Raw genomic sequence first — 22,693 nt, 5'->3', positions numbered from 1 at the left:
TTTTTGGAATCTATTGAATGTGTCATTTAAAGATTCATTTTCTTCAAAATGAAAGTGCTCATACTGTTGAATGAGAAGCTGCATTTTGTTCTCTCTTACTTGTTCTGTACCTTCACACAGCAGCTGAACTGTGTCCCAAACCTCTTTGGCAGTTGAACAATTTATCACATTATCAAACATATCCTTGTCAAGACCATTAAACAAAATGTTCATAGCCTTCTTATCCTTGTGGACTTCTTCTGTGTCTTCCATTGTCCATTCTGCTCTAGGTTTTGGAATGGATTGACCAACAGCAATTGTGGCCGTAGCAACTGTGGCTACTTTGTGGGGAATGTGAGGACCATTCTCAATGCAGTTTACATAACCTTCATCTTGGGAGAGTAGATGAAGGTGCATTTTCACCTTCCAGTGGTGATAACTGTCTTTGTCAAGAACTGGGATCTTTACTCCAATATCCTTCTTACTCATCTTTGTTAGATTCCAAGATCTTTAAACTCTTTGTGTGTCAAGAGCCTGCTCTGATACCAATTGTTATTCCTAGAAGACTAACAATGAGATTTACAGAAGGGGGGTTGAATGTAAATCTCAAAACTTTTTCAAGTTTTGAGCAGTTTATAAAGTTGTGTGTTCAAGAAGAACAAGTGTGTGAATTGCTTTAAGCTAATACAGACAGATATATATTCAAGCACAAATGTAAAGAACACAACAGACCTTAAAAACTTTTCTGGTGGATTTGTTGTTCCACCAGAGATGGTATATTAGAAAATCTGTGTTCAACAATGTTGATCACAGCTGCATCCTAGTACAAACTAGATGAATTTTCTCTCAAGATATCTCTTAACAGCTCTGGAAAAATCTATCTAATTACTAGCTTCTTCTTGGTTCATATATATTACCAAGTGTACAAGTGAAAAACAATATAAAATTACAATAGTAAAATAAGTTCTTCACTTGCTTCTTTTCCTGTTCACTCAAGTACTTTGTTGACTATTGCAACTTTGTACAAAAGAAGAACGGCTGCTTTTTCTGTTGATCCTGAAATTCGGCTACCACATCTCAGTTTTCTCTGTCAACCCACGTGCCTCTGCTTGTAGGTACAACTACCACTTATCAACGGCTGATTAGCAGAACATCCGTTGAAGCTTTCATCCGTTGATGACTTCATCCGTTGAAGGATGTTATCCGTTGAAGCTTTCATCCGTTGATGCTCTCATCCGTTGAAGGATGTTATCCGTTGAAGCTTTAGAGACATCCGTTGAAGCTTAGCTTCTCATCCGTTGAAGGTCTTTTAAGTCATCCGTTGATACCACTTCATTTATACAAAATTACAAGGCATGAAATATTTACAATTGGCCTTCCTATCTGCATATCATCTAGTAGTCAACATGACTCATAGTTTCTCTCAACTTCTAAGAATTACAATTTTAAATACAGAGACTGAAATATGCTACAATACTAGACTTATTTCTAAGTAAAGCTACACCATCAACGGATAGCCAAAGTGGTCTTATCCGTTGAGGCTACAGACACTAAATTTCTACTTAAGTGTTTTGTTAAACATATCATCAAACTAATGCACATATATTCCTAACAAAGACTATTAAACCCCAGGCTTCGAGATTACCAAGATTATCAAACCCTAAACAACTAAAACTTAACAAACAAGAGCGGGCTCACACAAACACGGCCTAAAGCAAGAAGCTCATACAAACGTGGCTAAAATGAAAACTCATATTCAAGAAAGGGTTTGGTTGTTTATGTTCTTACAGGTTTGAAAGTGGACTCTCTCAAGAGTTTGCTGATGAAGATGAATCCAGGGGCACCGAGACCCAAGGATGGAGCCCCCTCCTTCTAGCGCCAAATGATAACTCCGGTGAGCGGGCGGCTCCGTCCGACGGCGTTCCTGGACCTTCTGTGCGTGGCTGGGGTGTAGCTGCTGGTTGGGCGCCTGCAAAACAACACTGGAAGGGGGGTTTGGCTCCCACGGCGCCTCCGGTGTGAGAATGAGAACAGGCCTTGGAGAAGACGAAGGGATGTATGTTTATGCCATTTAGAGGCTGCTGTGGGTGTGTGTGTGTGTTTATATGTGGTGGCTGCTGTGTGTTTTTGAGTGTATGAGAGAGTGTGTGAGTGTAAGAGTAAAAATATTTTCCAACCCCTAAACCCTTCAGCCTTGGGGGTATATATAGCCCCAAGGTAGGGTTTAGGGGTAGTTACCTCCAAATCTGGACCGTTGGATCTTGGGATCAGAGGACGCCTGGCTTGGGTGGATCGCTTACACGTGTCCAGGGGGGACCACCTCCAGAGTGTCCTAACAGCCTTTTGACACGCGCCGTGCTTGTCTGGTGTGTTGGTTGTTGATGGCTGTCATAGTCACATGCCTACGTACCCTTCCTTGGCGGGTTGTGGGATGTGAATGTGTTTGCTGGAACCCCTCTCATGGTGGCTTGTGCCCTGATCCGGATCCGGGTAGGCATTAGGCCAGGGTTCCGGGTTGGATCAGGATCCGGGTCATGGGAAGGGCCCGGGTCTGGTCTCTCCATTTGACTGTTCTGGGAGAGGGGGGTCTCGGTCCATCGATCGAGCCTGGTATCCTTTAGATCCAAGTTGAATCCTAGCCGGGTCTCTTATTCTCTATCATGCTTATACTTCAAAATGTACTGACAGCATCTTCCCTAAAAGATGTCATTGCAATAGTATAAAAATAGATAATTTATTAAGTAAGAGTAAATATTTTGATTATTATAATATTATAAAAATAGTATTAATAATTACATATCAATTTAACAGTAAAATATATATTTAATTTTACTCTCCTTTCAAGTAAATTACAAACTTCATTAGCTTGTCATGACAATTGGCAAATATATTTTCAGAGGAAGGATAACATGAATTATAGGTTAGGCTCCGAAATTCTAGAGTAAAAGCGCGTTTTCTCTCAGTCAAGCTTGCAAATTTTTTTTAGTAATTACTTGTTGTAATTTCAGTCAAATATAATATTTTTTTGATTTAAATTTAAACAAGGATAATTAAGTAAAAAGCAGTAATATTTATTAAATAAGTAAGAGGAATTAAGTAATTTCATCAAGTACGGAAGGACTGACTATCAAACTTTAATATTTCTGTCTATTATAATACATAAAATAAAAATGAATTTTAATTTTGGGTGAAAGAGAAAGGGAGCTTAAAAACCCCAAAATCGAAAGAGGGGCTAAAGCGAATAAGGGTAGACCTGACAAATCGGATAATCGGGTCGGTTTCGGATTGGATCTATTTCGGATTGGTTCCACTTTTGGATTATAATATAACCGGAGACCATTCGGATCGGATCGGATCGGATGTCATTCGGTTCGGGTAGCGGATGAAATTCGGATAAAAATCGGACAAAATTCGGTTCGAATATTTCGAATCCTAACTTATTTATTTTTTCATGTTGTGAGACTTAAAAAAAATATATTTTTATTAAATGTAGTACTTTTAATATAATATAATGTAATATAATATAATGTACTTTTACATTAATTTATGATTAAATAATTAAATTATCACGAATATAAGATACATTTAAGTATGAATTTTGTTTATTTCGGATCATATTCGGTTCCGATTTTATATAAATCGGTTTTGTTCGGTTCTAAATTATAATCAGATCTAGTATTTCGGATCATTTTCGGTTAAATTTTCGGTTCGGGTACTTTTCAGATCGGTTTAATTTGGTTTTCGGATAATTATTGGTTTATATAATTCGAATCTCGGATCGGATCTCGGATCCATATATTTCGGTTCGGTTATTCGGATTCAGACCCATTTTGTCAGGTCTAAATAAGGGTTTGCAAAAGGCGAAGAAGCGAATTGATGGCGAGCAAAGTTGAAACATCATCAATAAGGTCAGATGATAATCGTTTTCTGTTCTTGTTTGTGAGGAGAGAAGATGGTGTTTACTTATTGTATAAGATTGATTTTGTTAATTGTCTTGAGAAGAAAGATCCAGAAGAAGAAGTGGCGCTCTCACCTTTAATTGTATTCAGCAAAAAATGTCTTGCTACTGACTGTTATTTTGCTTTTGTGTTTCTGAAACCCTATTTCTATTTCATTGGAGGGGATAACAAAATCTTCACTATCAGGAAATCTCAGCTTTTGAAAATTGATCCTTCAGAGAAGAGACGTGGCTCGCATCTTTTAGAACCTCTTGATACACGGATGCATGGAAACAAACTAGACCCTCTTGCTTTTACTTATGAAAACAACCTATATGTCATTTCAAAGGGCTATTTTCCTCTCATTTACCCAATTGACGAATCGTTCTTCGAGTTTGAAGTTTATTCCCCTGAAACCAAGTCTTGGACTGATTTGGGTGATAAACCCATGAGACACTGTGGTATCACTTCTCATCTTGTCTTTCATGACATTGTATATTTCACCACTACTTCACATGTTGTCGTCTCTTTTGATTTGGTCAATCAACTATGGCTCACCATGTTTGACCCATATGGTCTACTCGCCCGTTATCCCGAGTATTCTGTTTTTCCTCGCTCCACTTTTGATTCTGATATTCAAATCATTGGCAATACTGTCTTTGGGGGTATTTTTAATACACCTGCTTCATTTTCAGATATTTGTGCTTCTCCTACCCTCATCCCAAGTGATGATATGTTCTTGCGACCATCTCTAACACACGATAGATCTTTTCATGATCATATCTATGCCTTTCCCCGCCTAACTCGTCGCCATCTCACCACTCTTTCCAAGTCGCTTGTTACCATCAACAGTGAGGAACGAATTATGTGTGTAATCGGCTATGGCAACGACCCTTATGATAAACTTGCCAATTATGCTGTTCTTACCTTCTTTAAGGTCCATGATGGTTCCCACCAGGGTGACATCATTCATGAACCCGAAGAACAGGAAAATGGGAAAGAATTCGTTCAGCGATCTCATTGGATCAATAAATTTGATTATGCCACGGACGAGCAGGGGGACCATGTCAACTTTTTCCGGGCTGACTTCATCACCTCTACCCTTATGCCTATTTATACTAATAAGCAAGCCACTCCGGGTGTTATCTACAATTCTGTCCTAGCTTGATCTTCAACGGACTTAAGTCTAGACTGTGCTACTGTACCTAGAAGGTGTAATTGCAGACATCTGGGATATTTTTCAGTATGGATTATCTTCTCTGTACTTTTACTCTTTATCTCAACTGATATGCATCTTTTAAGACAGCGCCATTAAGCTGTTTATGTTGCAAGGGATGATGTCCTGTAGTTTTGCTTCCCGAGACTATGGAGGTCATGTATTTTCTGCTCGCTTAACTTTCCACAATTTTTTTTACTTGTTACATTGTTCACTCTAGACTTGGATGCACTTATGTCAAGCTGACGTACTCTTGTATTGCATGTGGTTCTACTATTATTTCTTTTATGGTTTTAGTTATTGTATTCAAATCGTCTTTGTTTTCTATTGCTTTTGCGCCCTATAAGTCCCTCATATTTCCTTTGATATCTGTTTTGCAAATTGCAACCAAGTTTTTCTATTATATAAGTCTGTATTGTTGTTGGATTCCCTTTTTTTGGATGTATGATCTGTGGGATTAATCTTTGCTGGGGCAGATTTTTTATCGAGGTGGACTACTTTTGTGCATATCTTAAGTTGAAATGGTTGGGGCCGTTTCCACTTCACATTCCTCAGAATTGAAGATCCTTCTCTGCTTTCGGTATAATTGACATTCTAAGATTTTGTCCGCCGGATGGTTTCAAAGCTAAACAATGATTTTAAGTTTCTGCTCCATACAAATTGATGCTAGATTATGTTCCTTGGTGTTAGCTGTCTAACTTTTAGCTTGTGCTTGTTTTTCTTGTAAGCTTTCTGTATAATTATGATTACATCACTTGGTTTTCTGTTGTTAAATATTTTTGTGATATTTCCTTTGATATCTTTTCAGCAAGCAAGTTTTCTTTGACATAAGTTGGTATGTTGCTGAATACTCTTTTGGTTGGAGGTTTGATCCATGCGATTAATGATTGCTGGCCAAGTTTTTTATTGTGCTAAATTACTTTTCTGCATGTTTGGTTGGGCCCTTCTGAACTCAAGTTTATTTAGAAATGTTCTGTTACAGATCCTTCACTCCATCACTGTATGATTTAGAGCTCGTCTAGTGCCTCTGATTGTGGGTTTTTTTTGGGGGGGGGGGGGTTGGGTTCAAGTAGGATCGAAAAGATTTAAGCTCATCCTCGACTCGCACTTTTGTCATCATGTCAGCCATGCATCTATGCTATGTCACCATCACGTGCAACTTGTTTGTAACTTTTCTATGTAATTATGGATGATGAGATGATTTCCTCAACATCGTTTTATTAGAAACTGGTGTTTAGGATCTTCCATATATAGATCCGTAGATCGTACTGTCCTTTTTGTTTTGTTGCTGATGTTGCAACAGTTGAGCAATTTAGAATGGTTCATGTGTATTCTTTCCGGGTTTTTTTGCAACATGGTTGTTGGGACTTAGTTGGGCTTATGAGCAAGCCAAAATGTTAAAAGAGGGTTAGACGAAAGCTCTCTTAATACATATGAAAACTTTCTAGGTCCTGTCCTCACTTTTGGCTCCAAGCCTCTGGTGTTGTAATTGGCTGCATGGCTGGATGGTTCTAAGACTTGGGATCCCCCCCATTGGGATTGGTTTTGTTGTTGTTGAACTTGTGCAACATTTAATTGACAAGTTTAAAGTATTTACCGAGTGTCACTGCCTTCGATTATAATTGGCTGTCTAACTTTAGCTTGTGCTTGTTAATGTTGTAAGCTTTCTGTATAACTATGATTACATCATTAGTCTTCTATGGGTTCATTAGTTTTGTGCATTTAGAGTCTGTATGATGAGATGATTTATTCTTCCTTGCGTTGTTAATTCCTTGACATCGTTTTATTAGAAACTGGTGTTTAGGATCTTCCATGTATAGATGGTACATGTGCTTTATATTTTGTTGACGATGCTGCAAGAGTTGAGCAATTTGGAATGGTTGGTGTGTTCTATTTTTACTGGGTTTTCTTGTAATTTGGTTGTTTGGACTTGTTGGACTTATGAGCAAGCAGAAATGTTAACAGAGGGGTTAGATAGAATCTCTCCCCTATAAGGTCACCTTCGTTTGTTTAATTAGGGAAGAAGAATATCCAAAATTGACTGTAAATTCCTGCAGAAAATGTTAAAAACAACATTTTATTTAAAATCCTCAACACTTAGCTATAATATTTCAGAGGGGGCTACTAAATCTGAGAGGGAAAGAATGATAATCGGAGGGAGATAGAGAGCATATATTAGGATGCTTGGTGCAAATTTTATATTCACAAGGCCATATATATATAGCCAAGTTGAAGAATAAAAATATTCAATGCATTATCAAAATTTCTACTCCTAAGACTAGCTTTACTATTTTACCATCGACTTAAAAATTACAATCAATTATAACACTCCCCTTTGATTGTCATTTAACATGGATCATAGATTGTCTCGTTAAAACCTTGTTAAAAAAAACTCGGTGGGATAAAAATTTTGACGAAGAAAAAAGAGTACAATCTCCCCTGGAAAAAATAATCATTCTCTGATTTTGTTGTAACAGATCCTTGAATCGACACATTCCAATGTTATGTCGTAACTTCCCAAATGTTGAATTCGGTAATGATTTCGTAAATAAATCAGCAAGGTTGTCACATGACCGAATTTGTTGAACATCAATTTCACCATTCTTTTGAAGCTCATGAGTGTAGAAGAATTTTGGTGAAATGTGTTTCGTCTTGGTCTCCTTTGATATATCCTTCCTTGAGTTGATCAATGCATGCAGTGTTATCCTCAAACATAATGGTATGACTTCTATTGATGTCTGGTAATTCACGTGATTCCCGAATATTTTTGATGATAGATCGCAACCAAACACATTCTCTACTGGCTTCATGAATTGCAATGAGTTCTGAGTGATTTGTTGAGGTTGCCACTGTAGTTTGCTTCGTGGATTTCCAGGAAATGGTTGTACTGCAATATGTAAATACATATCCAGTTTATGGTTTACCAAAATGAGGATCTCACAAATATCCAGTGTCTGCATATCCAAAGTCTGTTGTTCCACGAAGATAACGAAATATATGATTGATCCCATTCCAATGTCTGTCCATCGGAGCAGAGCTAAATCTAGCCAATAAATTCACAACAAATGTAATTTCTGGCCTTGTATTATTTGCAAGATACATAAGTGCACCTAGATATGGGATTTCAGGACCAAGAACCTCTTCATCATCTTCTCGTGGTCGAAATGGATCTTTATCAGGCTCTAAAGATCTAACCACCATTGGAGTAGTCAATGGATGAGATTTATCCATGTAAAATCTGTTCAAAACCTTTTCTGCATATGTGGATTGGTGGAGGAAAATTCATGTTGACAAGTGCTCGACTTGTATCCCAAGACAATATTTTGTCCTTCCAAGATCTTTATTTCAAACTCTGTTTTTTAGTATATGACAACATTATTAACCTCCGTAGTTGTTCCTACAAGATTTAAATCATCCACATATACAACAGTAATCACAAAACCAGATTGTGATTTTTGATAAAAACATATGGAGAAATTTGGTTACTAATATACCCATTTTTTTGTAAATAACGACTTAGTCTGTTATACCACATACGACCAGATTGTTTCAGTCCATACAATGATCGTTGAAGTTTAATGGAGTATATATGACGAGGTTTCTTGAACTCATCCATTTTTAACCCTTCTGGGATTTTCATAAAAAATTCACTATCAAGTGAACCATATAGGTATGCAGTAACGACGTCCATAAGACGTGTTTCCAATTTTTCTTTATATGCCATACTTAATATAAAATGAAAAGTAATTTCATCCATCACTGGCGAGTATGTCTCTTGATTATCAATTCCAGGCCTTTGAGAAAATCCATGTGCTACAAGTCGAGCTTTATATCTCATAATTTCATTCTTTTCATTTCGTTTTCTTATGAATACTCATTTATTCCCAACAGGGTTCACACCGATTGGTGTTTGGACAACAGGTCCAAATACTTCTCTTTTACGCAATGAATTTAATTCTGTTTGGATTGCGTCTTTCCATTTTGGCCAGTCTTTTCTTCGACGACATTCATCCACACTTTGTGGTTCAGGATCAGAATTTATGTCTATATCCAATGCTGCGGAATACACAAATACATCATCGATTATGGCTTTACTTCGATCCCATAATTTCATATCATGCACATAATTTATTGAAATTTCATGATTATTTAACCCCGTATCTTCAGGGACTAGAATCTCTTCAGGAGATAATACCACTTCAGGGGTATTTGCTTCTTCTGGAGCATGTGCCACTTTAGGGGCAATTTTCTTTATTTTTCTTTTTCGTGGTGTAACATCTTTTGCACCGACCGGTCTACCATGCTTCAGGCGTGGCTTTGATTCTGTAACCAATTCTTTTGTATCTGATTTTTGAATTGGTATATCTATTCTAACTGGAGTATTACTGCAGGTATATGAGATTTAGTTATATTTCTAGAATCGTTAAATGCGTCAGGCATTTGGTATGCAATATTTTGCATATGAATAATTCTTTTAAGTTCAAGTTCGCATTGACCGGTACGTGGATCTAGAAAATAAAATCCTGATGCATTCCATGTTATGTCAGGATTAACTTTATTTGAATGTTTATCTCCCCCTAAGGGAGGAAACATAGACTCGTCAAAATGATAATCTGCATATCTTGCGGTAAATAAGTCTCCGGTTAGAGGCTCCAGATATCTAATTATAGATGTGGAATCAAAAGCAACTTAGATACCTACTCTTCTTTGAGCTCCCGTCTTCCATCTTTGTGGTGGAGCAATCGGTACATATACAGCACTTCCGAAAATTTTGAAGTAAGAAATATTAGGAACTTGACCAAGTACCAGTTGTAGTGGAGAATGTTGGTTGTAGAAAGTTGGTCTAATCCTAATAATGTTAGCAGCATAAAGTATTGCGTGACCCCAAATAGATGTAGGTAATTTTGCTTTCAACAACAGCGGTCTTGCAATAAATTGGAGTCTTTTGATAAAGGACTCGGCTAACCCATTTTGTGTATGTACATGAGGAACTGTGTGTTCAACTGAGATTCCTACAGACATGCAATAGTCGACAAAAGTTGCAGATGTGAATTCGCCGGCATTATCTAAACGAATTAACTTAATACAATGATCTGGGAATTGAGCTCGTAATTTGATTATTTGGGCAAGTAATTTTGTAAAAGCATCATTACGAGTTGAGAGAAGACAAGCATGAGACCATCTAGTTGAGGCATCGATTAATACCATGAAGTACCTAAATGGGCCAGATGATGGGTGTATAGGTCCACATATGTCGCCTTGGATCCTTTATAGAAAAGTTGGGTTTTCAAGCTGAACATTAGTAGGGGATGGTCGAGTGAATCAATTTTCCTAAAGAACATGTTGAACATGGAAGGTCATTGTTGGAAAGAACTTTAAAATCTTTAAGAGGATGACCAGTAGAATTCTCTATAATACGACGCATCATAGAGACGCCAGGATGACCTAATCTTTCATGCCAAAGTGTAAAAGATTTTGGATCTATGTGTTTGGAAGCAATGACACTATGTGACTCAATAATTCTAATTTTCATTATATATAATCCTGAGGAAAGTGAGTGAAACTTTTCTAAGATTTTCTTGTTTGTAGAATTAGCGGAAGTAATAAGAAGATATTCTCTATCAGCCTCAGAGGTAGTTTCGATGTGAAAATCATTGAGTCAGATATCTTTAAAACTAAGAAGATTTCTAGTAGACTTACTAGAATATAATGTATTTGAAATGTGTATGTGGATACCATTAGGGAGGATAAAATTAGCTTTTCCAAAACCTTCGATTATATTAGATACGCCGGAAATTGTTCTGACTTGAGCTTCAGTTTAGGTTATTTAGGAAATAACCTAAACTATATATCACAAGTATATATATAACCCCAACATTCTGAAGTGCTGCATTTAGGAAATGAGAAATCAAAGACGTAGAAGATAATATCATAATCTATATATCACAAGTATCGTGATGTCAAAATATGACAAACTTTAAGGAAAAGCGCTTTAAATTAATAATTACGGAGATTCACCTAACTCATAGGCCCTCGAATCGTGTCGGAACTACAAAAACAAAGACATAAAAGGTGGATAAACTATATATCTCACTAAAACAAATAACAGTTACACAATAAAGAGATCTATAAACATGACAAATTATCATATAGATGTGCATATATATACATTTTTGAGAAGAAAAGGAGAGTGATATTGCAGAGAAGTTCAGGTTTTTATTAATGAAACATAAGAACGTAGACACACTTGATATTTATATTAGTCAGTCTGCATTAAGATTCAATATCGTTTAACATAATGCATACAATAAAACGATACATGTATATCTACAAAATGCTACATGTATATAAACAAATTGTAAGAGAGATAAAAGTACTTGCATATCCAATGTGGATAGTGGAATCAAAGGTGTTCGATGAACACATAGTATTACCAATACTTTCCTCTAGTTTGAGAGATTGAGATAAGTCTGTAGAAACTCAATCCCATCATTGGTAAGTTACCAATACTAATGCATCCAGGATAATGTCTCACGCACATACTCTTTCGACTTAAACCTCTGCAAGACTGTAATCCTTTTCTTCATAGAAAACACCCGTTGTAAATGTAAATTATATTCATTCACCAATCCATTACATAAACATAATCAGACATAAACAATACTCTGAATTTAAAAAAAAATTCTGTAGATCCAGAACTAACATTCTATATTCTGAAATTAGAGAAGAACGAAAAACTAAAGCAAAGACCTATCGATTGTAATTGGAAAATGCATATCAGTAAGAATTACCTGATACATGTACATCCTTTGGCACAAGGAAGCCAGATGTTTTTCCTAATTAGTACAGAGCTCAATATAAACCCCCAGAAGATTAATGCGTGAACTTAAAAATTAAATAAACAGTGAAAGTAGTACTATGATATCATGATATGCATACTCTCGGCATAAAATTCTCCTGAAAAGTGAAATAATATGATAATAAGAATCAATAACGGATGGCATAACAGAGGCATCAAAGTGGTACAAAAAATACGTGATTTTACATCTAAAAGAAGGAATAACTCACCTAAAATATTGCTTCAAATATCTTTCGTCCTTATAGATTCCTAACCGAAGTGGAGCAATAAAGATCATGGCTGTCCAATTTCGCTGAGGCCTTTCAATTTCTGTTTGTAAAATGTAAAATTTTAATTTTAAAATTACTGAAATATTAGGAGGGAAGAGAGAAAACAAAAATACGGATTTTGGAGGAGCCACGTCAGACTTCCGTGATTTTACTCATACTACTCCACCAGGGGACTATCTTTGACAAAATAATCTACAGCTGATATACAACGAGTAATTGGCAGTTTGTAACCCACTTTTATTTTCATTATTGCGATTTGGGTCTATATTATTTTTTCTGTCAATTTACACCCCGTAAAATTAATTTCGCTTCTATTTGCACCTCATTGACGGCTTTCCATCCAAAATGACCGTTAACTTTAACGGAATCAGGGGCATTTCAGTAAATTACTGATTAAAACAAAAGAAAATAAGAGTAATTGACACTTTGTAACCCATTTTTTTGGGCGTTTTTTCAATTCGGGTCTATATTATGTTTGCTTGCAAGTTGCACCTTTAACTTTAAATTTCACTTTGTTTTGCACCCCCTTAATCGTTTTTATCAGGGCAAAATTGGAAATTTCTGGTGTCCAAGAATAAATTGTCGGATCCTTAGATTTCCCAGTCCAAACCAACAAATAAATACATGAATCGATTATAAATAGGGTTGAGCAAAACCGAACCAAAACTGAAAAACCGGACCGAACCGTACTAATTCGATTCGGTTCGGTCCTGATTTTTTAGAAATCCTTTCTATTCGGTCCGGACCAAATAGACCGAAATAAAATTCGGCTTGGTCCGGTTCTTTTAAAAAATATTTATGTCCGTACTAATTCGGTTTGGACCAAGAAATTTAAGGATTCGGAGATTTGTTCTTGGAAACCCTAAATTTCCGATTTTACCCCTGATATAAAAGTTAAAAACGATCAAGGGGTGCAAAACAAAGCGAAATTCAAAGTTAAAGGTGCAACTTGCAAGGAAACATAATATATACATGAATTGAAAAAACGCTCAAAGAAATGGGTTACAAAGTACAAATTACTCTTATTTTCTTCTATTTTAATTAGTAATTTACTAAAATGCCCCTACTTCCGTTAAAGTTAACGGTCATCTTGGATAGAAAGTCGTCAGTGGGGTGCAAATAGAAGCAAAATTAATTTTATGGGGTGCATGTTGACAGAGAAAATATTCTAGACCCAAATCGCAAAAATGAAAATAAAGGTGGGTTACAAACTGCCAATTACTCATATACAACAAATACAACCAAAAATCGTACCTTTCCCAAACCCTTGTAGAACACTTATAGGCTGTTAAAGAGAAAAAAATGTGAAAGTAATGTAGATTAAGTGCACAGTGCTTCAATCCAAGTGCTTCAATCCATCCACATCATGAAGCCCATTATTAGCACGTTCTTGGAATGGAAGGAGCTTGTGCCACTTCCCATGTTTTCTGCAGAAATATTACAGCTATAAGTTCACTACTAAATGTCACCAAGCGCAGATAAAGTCATAAATACAAAAATGTTTAACATAATATAATACTTGTGAGTCAATGGATAAGCAAATTACACCTAAAGTAGTGAACATGCTTAAAAAAGGAAGAGAACTTAGATCTTATAAATGAAGCCCACAACATAATTAGGAAAAGAACACATTCATTGGAAAAAAGGGTTACCTGACCTGCGAGTTTACTCTACACAAATGTAGCAAAAAATCATCTCTACACAATTGTAGCAAAAAGTCATAAAATTATTAACCAAACATATATACCTTTGTAGAACCAACACAAAGGGAGCTGAAATCCAATTTTGAATCCAACAGCATAACTCAGTAATTTCGAGGACAAAAAAATGGAGCAAATACATAACATACATAATACAAATACAAGTGAAGTACACAGCTCTCCAAAAATTGAAATTGAGTGAAATCAAATCTAATTGCTCGAAACTTCCTACTCTAGTTTTTGTTTCCACAAATACATAAATAAAATATTTGAAGGCGTAAAGACCAAAACCGATTTAATGGGGGAGACGGAAAGCCAACAGTTTCACAGTTTGAAACTGACTGGATTTGAGATGTAAAAAAACTCTAAAATCGATGAAGACCCTAAAACATGAGAAATTGGTTTGGGGATGCTGCGTATTGCAACGTCATACACGAGAGATTTTCGTTTATATAGATATAAGATTGAAGATTGATGATTAATTTGAGTATTTTTATTTTTCATAATAATTTTATCATAAATTTCAAAAATGAGAATAGTTAATCATATAACCTTGTTGGTTATTATGCTTGTAAACATGATTGCGTATTTCGAAAATCGAAACTATTCGATTTATAATTTATTGACGGATGATTAATCGATAATTTTCATAAATCAGTTAAATTGGATAAAAAAATTTGACCGATTTAAACGATTTATCGATGATTTTTTGAGGGCCGGTGACGGGAGGATGGCGCTCACACTGAGACATAACAGAACATAAATGTATATCTTAAAATTTTAGTTGTCAAAAACTCTTTTGGGCACCTAAATCACATGCATCTAGAGTAATTAACACTCTTTAGTCTCCCCAATGGCATTTGAAATATAAAAAATTGCATTTTGCTCGACTTTGAGGTGTCAAACTCACATGGAGCTGAAAAGTATACTATATCATACAATCAATCTCAATGGCCCTCGAAACCTTATGCTGTAAAGCTACTTTGCTCTGTTTTCAGAATCACTCAATACTTATTAATTCTCAGAAGATGAAAAAGAAAAGAGAAAGCTAAACGGTAGAATATTAAAAAATATTAAGAAAGGAGATAAAGAAAAGAGAAAGCTGAATGGTAGAATTTTAAAAAACATTTAAAAAGGAGAAGAATATTTTAAGTACGTATTTAGGGAGTTACATGAGCTACATTGTAATACCCTAGTTCCGCGTTGAGAAGATTTCGAAATTGTGTTCAATTTATAAGGCAAAGTACTATTACTATCTGCACCAACAAATCATGATCTTTTGGGGGTCCGTGGTGGACAAATCAGTTAACCAAGTTGTGGTTGCATTTGGGTCAGTAGGTTTCGGCTTATTTTGAACTCGGAATCGGGGCTTGACCCGATTTTTAAAAAAAGACTCGGGATTTAACTTGGATTGTCAACATACATGAATACGTAGTGTATTTTAAAATAAATTTAATAATTTTTAATCAAGTTATGTTATTACAGATGGACCGCTTGTATATTCACATTAAACAAATTTATACTCATCTAAATTATTACTCCCTCCCTCTGTCCCAACCATTTATTTAAACTTTCCTTTTTTGGATGTCCATCCAATTTTTTACATTTCAAAACTTACCAAAAATAGTAAATGGGACTATCATTTTCCCACTTTTTTTTCCTTTTCATACTACTTTTACTCCACTATATTCTTTTTATACATTAAAAATCAATGGGTCTCACTACTTTACTCACTTTTCTTTCTTTTTTTCACTAATTTATACATATTTCTTAACCTTCGTGCTTAAACTAAATATAAATAATTGGCCGAGACGGAAGGAGTATATACAGAGTGATGTGCTATATCTTATACTGATACTCCCTCTGTCCCATTCATTTCTATACAATTTCCTTTTTTGGATGTCCCATTAAATTCTATACATTTCAAACTTACCAAAAATAATAAAAAATTTATAATATAAAATTCGACTGCACCCACTACTTTCTCCCACTACACTCACTTTATTCATTAAATATTGGATGGTCCTCCCACTTTAACCAACTTTATACTTTTTCTCTCTAAATTACTTTTTTTCTTTCTCTCTCAACCCACTATCTTAACAAAAGTAATATTATTTTATTATGTTTTTTGTCCCCGTGCCCAAATCATTTGTATACAAATGGCTGGGACGGATGGAGTATATTTTTTATTTGTCGGTGAACCCTTTATAGATTGTTAATGAAAAGGTTTAAATAAGTAACTAAAAAGAAATGGTTATAAAGTAAAGAAGTCACATCAGAAGCAACCTTCCTCAGCTCCTTTCATTGTCCTTTTTCCCACTAAAAGGCCATTTATTTTCATGTAACGGCTCAGTAGTAATTATAGCCGTTAGCTTTTCATATATAATAGCCTCTGAGACCTTACCAATCCCCAGGGCCACAGATCAGTACTGTTACTGAGAACAAAATCTGCATAAAAATGGCAAAAGCACAAGACTTTTCTCTCTGTCTTCTCTTACTCCTCTGCATCTCAGGTATGTATATAAATCACCTAGATTTCAGTGCCCTATTTAAAATCTGTTTCTGCGGTCTATGGACTATCCGGTATCTCGGCTTATATGCGGATGATCTGCACTAACTGAAAGTTCTTTTAACCACTTTTCTCTGTTTATGCAGCTAGTACTTTCACTTTGACATTGGCTGAGGGACAGGTACTTTCAAGATCTTGTAATAACAAATTACAAAAAAAAAACAGTGCAATATACAAATTACTAAACAAATACTAATGGGATACTTCTGTTGTGCAGAAAACATGGTGTGTGGCAAAGCCATCATCAGATCAAGCAACTCTTCAAGCCAATATAAACTATGCATGTGAACATGTAGACTGCAGCCTAATAAAGAAGGGCTGCCCTTGTTTCGTACCGGAGAGTCTCATAAACCATGCTTCAGTTGTCATGAATCTTTATTATCAATGCAAGGGAAGAAACCAGTGGAACTGCCATTTTGGTGGATCTGGTCTCGTTACAATAACTGATCCAAGTAAGTCCAGATTTACCTGTGAAAATTTCAGATTATTCGAAAATCTATCTCCATTCGAAAGTTTATCCTGTTTTCTTTTATGGATTTGCAGGTTATGATAGCTGTGTTTATGAGTGAATGCAGTTGGTGATCAGATTAGCAGAAATCGCGTATCGCAACCTTTCTAGATAACAGATTGTTCTGATGCAATTCAATTAGACAAAGCATTAAGCTTGTCTTTTTTCTTTTTTACCAGATGCCACACTTTGTGGATTACTTCTTAATACATATGGCAGCTGAGATCAAAGCTCTTTTAGTTTCTTCTTTTGTGCATTTAAAAATCAAATGGTTCATAGTGACTGACAGACTATACAATGTCAGCTCTAAGTAAATACAACTTTTCGTATGGACAGAGATTATGCAGACAGAAATCATTTGATTTAGATTATGGAGACAGAAATAATTTGATTAAGGATTCTGGTTCTGCATCTTTGTACTTATTTTAGTTTTTACTGGCTCTTGTACAGTTCTCAGTTCCTCATCATACACTGACAGGGGAACTGCATGCCTGTAACTCTTATAAAAAATGCATCTTTTTCTATTGTGATTTAGATTAATGTCTTTAGAAAAGCAAAAAAAATAAACTTATAAATACAAATAACCTTGGTCAAGAACATGTCAATAAAAAAAACTTATTCAAATACCTACAAACATACAATATCATGTTAAAAAACATATAATGTCACGTTAAAAGAACACGTTTAACGCATACAATCTTTAAATAAAATATACAAAAGACGTAACGCATAATGATTTTCGTAAAATTAAACAGAAAAAACGCTCAAATACGTGTATTATTTAATGCAATAAAAAATATGTAATACCCAATCAAAAGTACATGCAATGCTCAATCGAATATATTATGCACGTTATTTTTATAATAATTTAATAATATCATACTTTTTCGACTAACCGTCACTCAAACACGTATAACTTCCCCTCAAATACAAAAACGTGGAATGTCCGATCGAAAAAAATAAAACCGTTAATCAAATACATGAAATACACGATAATATTATAATGATTTAGCCGGAAATTGATTTGAGCTATCGATTTCGGTTTCGATTTCTGATTAAATGGTAACTTAGACGACTGAGTCGGTATCTATTCGAATAGTTGCAAATCTGCATAAAATTTATGCAAGTACTCCATAAAAAAAATGTTTTCCTATATTAAGAAAATCAAAATCTCTCTACTTTGCACCCTCACTCAAGACTCGAGAGATGTTGCATTAGATTTCTACGAAGTACGATTCAAATCCATACATAATCCCCCATCCATATTCATAGATTAAAGTAGCATTTTCATTCACAAAAAAGTAGTATTTTCATACTCTTTTCATTCCGCTAAATAGTTTACGTACACTATTTGCACGTATTTCGAGATTTCAATAAATTATGGTTTCATAATATTTTTTCTTAATTTTTTTTTAAAAAAAATATTATAGAAATATACTTTAAACGAGAATTGAAAAACATGTCGAAAAATAACGTAAACAATTCGGTGTTCCAGAGGGAGCACATTAATGGGAGCACATTAATAGCCACATCCATTCGTATATTTCACTTGTACTATGGTTATGAGATCTCAAACTTTGTTGTTCAAATCTCAGTAATATCATATAAAAATAGTATAAAAAATAAAACAAATACTTAAAGTTAAGATTTTTGAAACAAATATATATATGAAAACACTAAATATTATTATTATTAGTATATTATAAAGTTCTACAATATATAGTAGCCTTTCCTTGGCTTCTAATCAACCACCAGAAACGAAACAACAAAAAATAAAACAAAAATCAAAAAAATCTAGAACACACAAAAGAAATTTGACTCATGGATAAGAGTACAATTCAATCACAAAGGGCTGTGAAGAAAGTCAAAAACATCACAATTTCACCTTCTAAATTTTCTTGATCAAATATCAAAAACCCAAAAATTATAAATTCATATGTGGGCATTTTGAATCCACTCATATTCTTAGTATATTTATATTAAGCCACATCTCTACTTAAGCTTAAAGCTTGTAACTTGAGGACAGTAAACACTTGCATCTTGTTTATATATACATACACTTGGTGGGTATTTTTTGTAAGTATATGTTGTGTGATCTTTTTGATCTTTTTTGGGCATTTTAAAATTTGGGTTTTGCACAAGATGTTGTCAATGACAAGCCATAATCTTGAGTTTTCAAGAACTGGTCTTGATTTTGTGGCTTGTGGGTGTTCTTCAAATGCTTCTTATTTGGTGAGAAATTCTTCAAAGGGTGTGCTTAGAAGGGTTAAATATGAGTATGGAGCAAGAAAATGGTTGTGTTTCAGGAGAGATTTTGGTAGTTGTAGAGTTGTTTCTACCAAAACACCAGAGGCTTTTGTGAATGGTAATGCAATTTTGTAAATTTTGTTTCTTTGTGTTTTTTTCCTGTTTTTTGGTTGTTAAAGTTGTAATCTTGATTAGAGTTTGTGTTTTTATATGTAGTTTTGATTAAAGTTTGTATTTTTATGTGTACTTTTGATTAAAGTTTGTATTTTTATGTGAAGTCTTGATTAAAGTTTGTGTTTTTATGTGTAGTTTTGATTAAAGTTTGTATTTTTATGTGTAATTTTCATTAAAGTTTGTATTTTTATGTATAGTCTTGATTAAAGTTTGCATTTTAATGTGTGTGAATCAGTTCCTCCACCAGTAATTGAGCTTAAAACAGAATCAAGAAACTCGAAATCTGTTTCGGTGAAGAATTTGTTTGAAATTGTTGCTGATGACCTGTTGGTATTGAACAACAATTTACAGTCGGTGAGTATATGATAATTGTTAATTTTATGCCTTGAATTCTAGTCCTGCAATGTACTCCTGTGATATTACCATTGCGTCTTTGCTCTTACACTTGTAAATATTGTGTGATAACTGTCAAAGCCGCGGCCTTTAATCTTTATAAAAACAAATATCCTTACCCTCCCGAGACTCTGTTAATTTGGTTTGGTTTATGAAATGTAAGTGTAAAAGATAATATTTAGATTATAATTAAAAAATTAGATGCATTGTAACTGCAATAGTGAGTGATGATGACTGGCATGATGATATCTGATATGTAAGATGAAGTAGCTGTGAGGCACATACTAAGTTTTTGGGTACTGTTGTGTGGAAAAAGAGGACCTCAATTGTGGCTTTGCTTAAATTGAATAATCTGCTATACTTGGTTTGAGTTGAAATAATTGCATTTGTAGCCGGCTTTGAATAATCTGTATCTTGTGTGGCTTTGTTTTCTATGCATGTAGTTGGTTAGCCTCTTCTTTTGACTATAGAAGTCATAATTAAAGGAGTTGCTCAATAATTTTGTGATAGGTAGAACTTTAAGCGAGTAATTATGTGTCAGAAGTAGTTGCAATTGCAAATGGCAAATTACAGACTCAATCTATTTAAGTGTTTAGAGTTAGATTCAAGGCAAGGGAGTGTAGTAGTTTAGGCTGTAAACAATTAATGATGGCTGCTTTTCGGGTGGGGGAAGATATTTTTTGGAAGGAAGAAAACCAATTTTAATTTTACCAGTTATATTTTTGATAAACAAATGGCACCAGAAACTCCAAGTACCAACACAAATATTGCTTGCTGTTTTCCTGTTGAGCACAGTCCTTTCTCATATGTTAGGATACATTTTGGCGGCAACTTGCAACTAGTACAGTGTATCTACAAATTATTTATTGCATCTACCTGCCGTTGATGCAAAAGGGCCTAGCATAACTTCTGATTTTCAATCTTTAATACGGTGCTGTAATATGTTTCCTCTCTCCTCCGCATCTCCTTATATGCTGTGTCTAATGTAGTTCATCTGCTAGATTGTTGGTGCAGAAAATCCAGTGTTGATGTCAGCAGCTGAACAGATCTTTAGTGCTGGTGGAAAGAGGATGAGACCAGCTCTGGTATTCCTAGTATCAAGAGCCACTGCAGAATTTGTAGGCTTGAAGTAAGAATAATGGACCTTCTTATCTGCACAGTCGCTAATATAAAGAACTAGTTCATCATCAGTATTGATCAATAATTGTTTGAAATCTAGGGAACTTACAAAAGAGCACAGGCGTTTAGCAGAGATCATTGAAATGATCCATACTGCAAGCTTAATACATGATGATGTACTGGATGAAAGTGACATGCGGAGAGGTACACCACGACTTATGAAATTCTTGACTTCTTAGTCATTATGGTTCCTTAGCGACTGACCAACAACCTTTACTAAAACTTCTCAAGTTGTCTGTATGCAGGAAAAGAAACCGTTCATCAACTTTATGGTACTCGAGTCGCTGTACTGGCAGGGGATTTTATGTTTGCACAGTCATCATGGTACCTAGCTAATCTCGAAAACCTTGAAGTCATCAAACTCATCAGCCAAGTATGCATTACATTTTCCTGACCTTGTCTTTATTTCCGATCTTGTCTTAATAATGAACAACGGAAAATATGGGTGTAATGAGCATTCGTGAAATCCTTAATTATTAATGCAGGTAATTAAAGATTTTGCTAGTGGTGAAATAAAGCAGGCATCCAGCTTGTTCGACTGTGATGTGGAACTTGACGAGTATTTGATTAAAAGCTACTACAAAACAGCTTCTTTAATTGCTGCTAGCACAAAAGGAGCTGCCATATTTAGTGGGGTTGATAGTGAATTTAGTGAGCATATGTATCAATATGGCAAGAACCTCGGTTTATCCTTCCAAGTTGTCGATGACATATTAGATTTCACACAGTCAGCGGAGCAACTGGGGAAGCCAGCAGGAAGTGATTTGTCAAAAGGAAACCTGACCGCACCGGTGATTTTTGCTCTAGAAAAAGCTCCAAGACTAAGGGATATTATAGAATCAGAATTTTGCGAGACTGGTTCGCTGGATGAGGCCATTGAGCTAGTCAAGAACTGTGGAGGAATTGAGAGAGCTCAGAATCTTGCAAAAGAGAAAGCTGACCTAGCTATCAAAAGTCTGCAATGCCTTCCTCAGAGTGCCTTCCGACAAGCGCTCGAGGGAATGGTGAAGTATAATCTCGAGAGAATCGACTAGACGACAGATTCTTTTGAGCAAAAACAAAATGCTTGGACAAATTTAGCCATTCTCAGGTGTGATTAACTAAGCAAGGAGCGGGGCTCGAGTCCATCCCTCAAAGGCTACAATAAGTTGTCACACACATCACAATGACAATGTAAAGCTGGGACTTGTATTGATCTTGATATGTAAGGAGCTAGGCCTGTAGCAACTCCCCCCATATTTGTGTATAAAGCTTACATTCACATTATAGATTCTTCATACTTGATTATATATTCATTTTTTGTTGTATACAACAACTGTTTTATGGTTAATTTTTTTCCCTACTGGCTGTCAAAAGTTATGTTTGAAATCAACCTTCTGTTGCTAACCATACAATTACAAACACAAATAAAATACTTCTACCCATGGTTATAAAAATTGGCTATCAAAAATCGCTAATAAATTACTCAAAAATTGTCAAAAATATTTGTCCGATTTAATCGATAAAATTGCAAAAAAATCAACTGATTTTTTAAAAATCGACCGACCGATAGATTATAAATCGATATCTCAATCAAATAGTTTCGTTCCGATTTCCGGAATGTGTATCCATACTTGTACACAACATTGAAGAGGTCCAAGCACCTCTGTGTTCGAAATAATA

General features: G+C 35.1%; 2 protein-coding genes and 1 long non-coding RNA gene across 3 annotated transcripts; 2 read left to right on the top strand and 1 right to left on the bottom strand.

Moving 5' to 3' along the window:
• Window positions 1–12,017: 12,017 nt before the first annotated feature.
• Window positions 12,018–14,180, bottom strand: LOC141702440 (uncharacterized). The gene is made up of 3 exons (XR_012567107.1): window positions 14,009–14,180; window positions 13,516–13,688; window positions 12,018–12,301 (listed from the first exon to the last, which is right to left on the bottom strand). It is a non-coding gene; the product is annotated as an uncharacterized LOC141702440 (long non-coding RNA).
• Window positions 14,181–16,329: 2,149 nt separating this feature from the next.
• LOC141702449 (major pollen allergen Ole e 10) lies at window positions 16,330–17,157 on the top strand. The gene is made up of 4 exons (XM_074506126.1): window positions 16,330–16,474; window positions 16,617–16,651; window positions 16,748–16,982; window positions 17,074–17,157. The coding sequence occupies exons 1-4, from the start codon at window positions 16,420–16,422 to the stop codon at window positions 17,097–17,099; spliced, it is 351 nt and encodes a 116-aa protein (XP_074362227.1). The 5' UTR covers window positions 16,330–16,419; the 3' UTR covers window positions 17,100–17,157.
• A 1,736-nt stretch (window positions 17,158–18,893) lies between these two features.
• On the top strand, window positions 18,894–22,361 carry LOC141702441 (solanesyl diphosphate synthase 2, chloroplastic-like). Its single transcript, XM_074506118.1, has 6 exons — window positions 18,894–19,403; window positions 19,695–19,813; window positions 20,854–20,981; window positions 21,072–21,175; window positions 21,277–21,404; window positions 21,517–22,361. The coding sequence occupies exons 1-6, from the start codon at window positions 19,181–19,183 to the stop codon at window positions 22,063–22,065; spliced, it is 1,251 nt and encodes a 416-aa protein (XP_074362219.1). The 5' UTR covers window positions 18,894–19,180; the 3' UTR covers window positions 22,066–22,361.
• The last annotated feature ends 332 nt before the right edge of the window (window positions 22,362–22,693 follow it).

This window comes from Apium graveolens, unplaced genomic scaffold, assembly GCF_009905375.1.
Source record: "Apium graveolens cultivar Ventura unplaced genomic scaffold, ASM990537v1 ctg5133, whole genome shotgun sequence".
NCBI classification, from domain to species: Eukaryota; Viridiplantae; Streptophyta; class Magnoliopsida; order Apiales; family Apiaceae; genus Apium; species Apium graveolens.
This window is presented reverse-complemented; position numbering and strand designations above follow the sequence as displayed.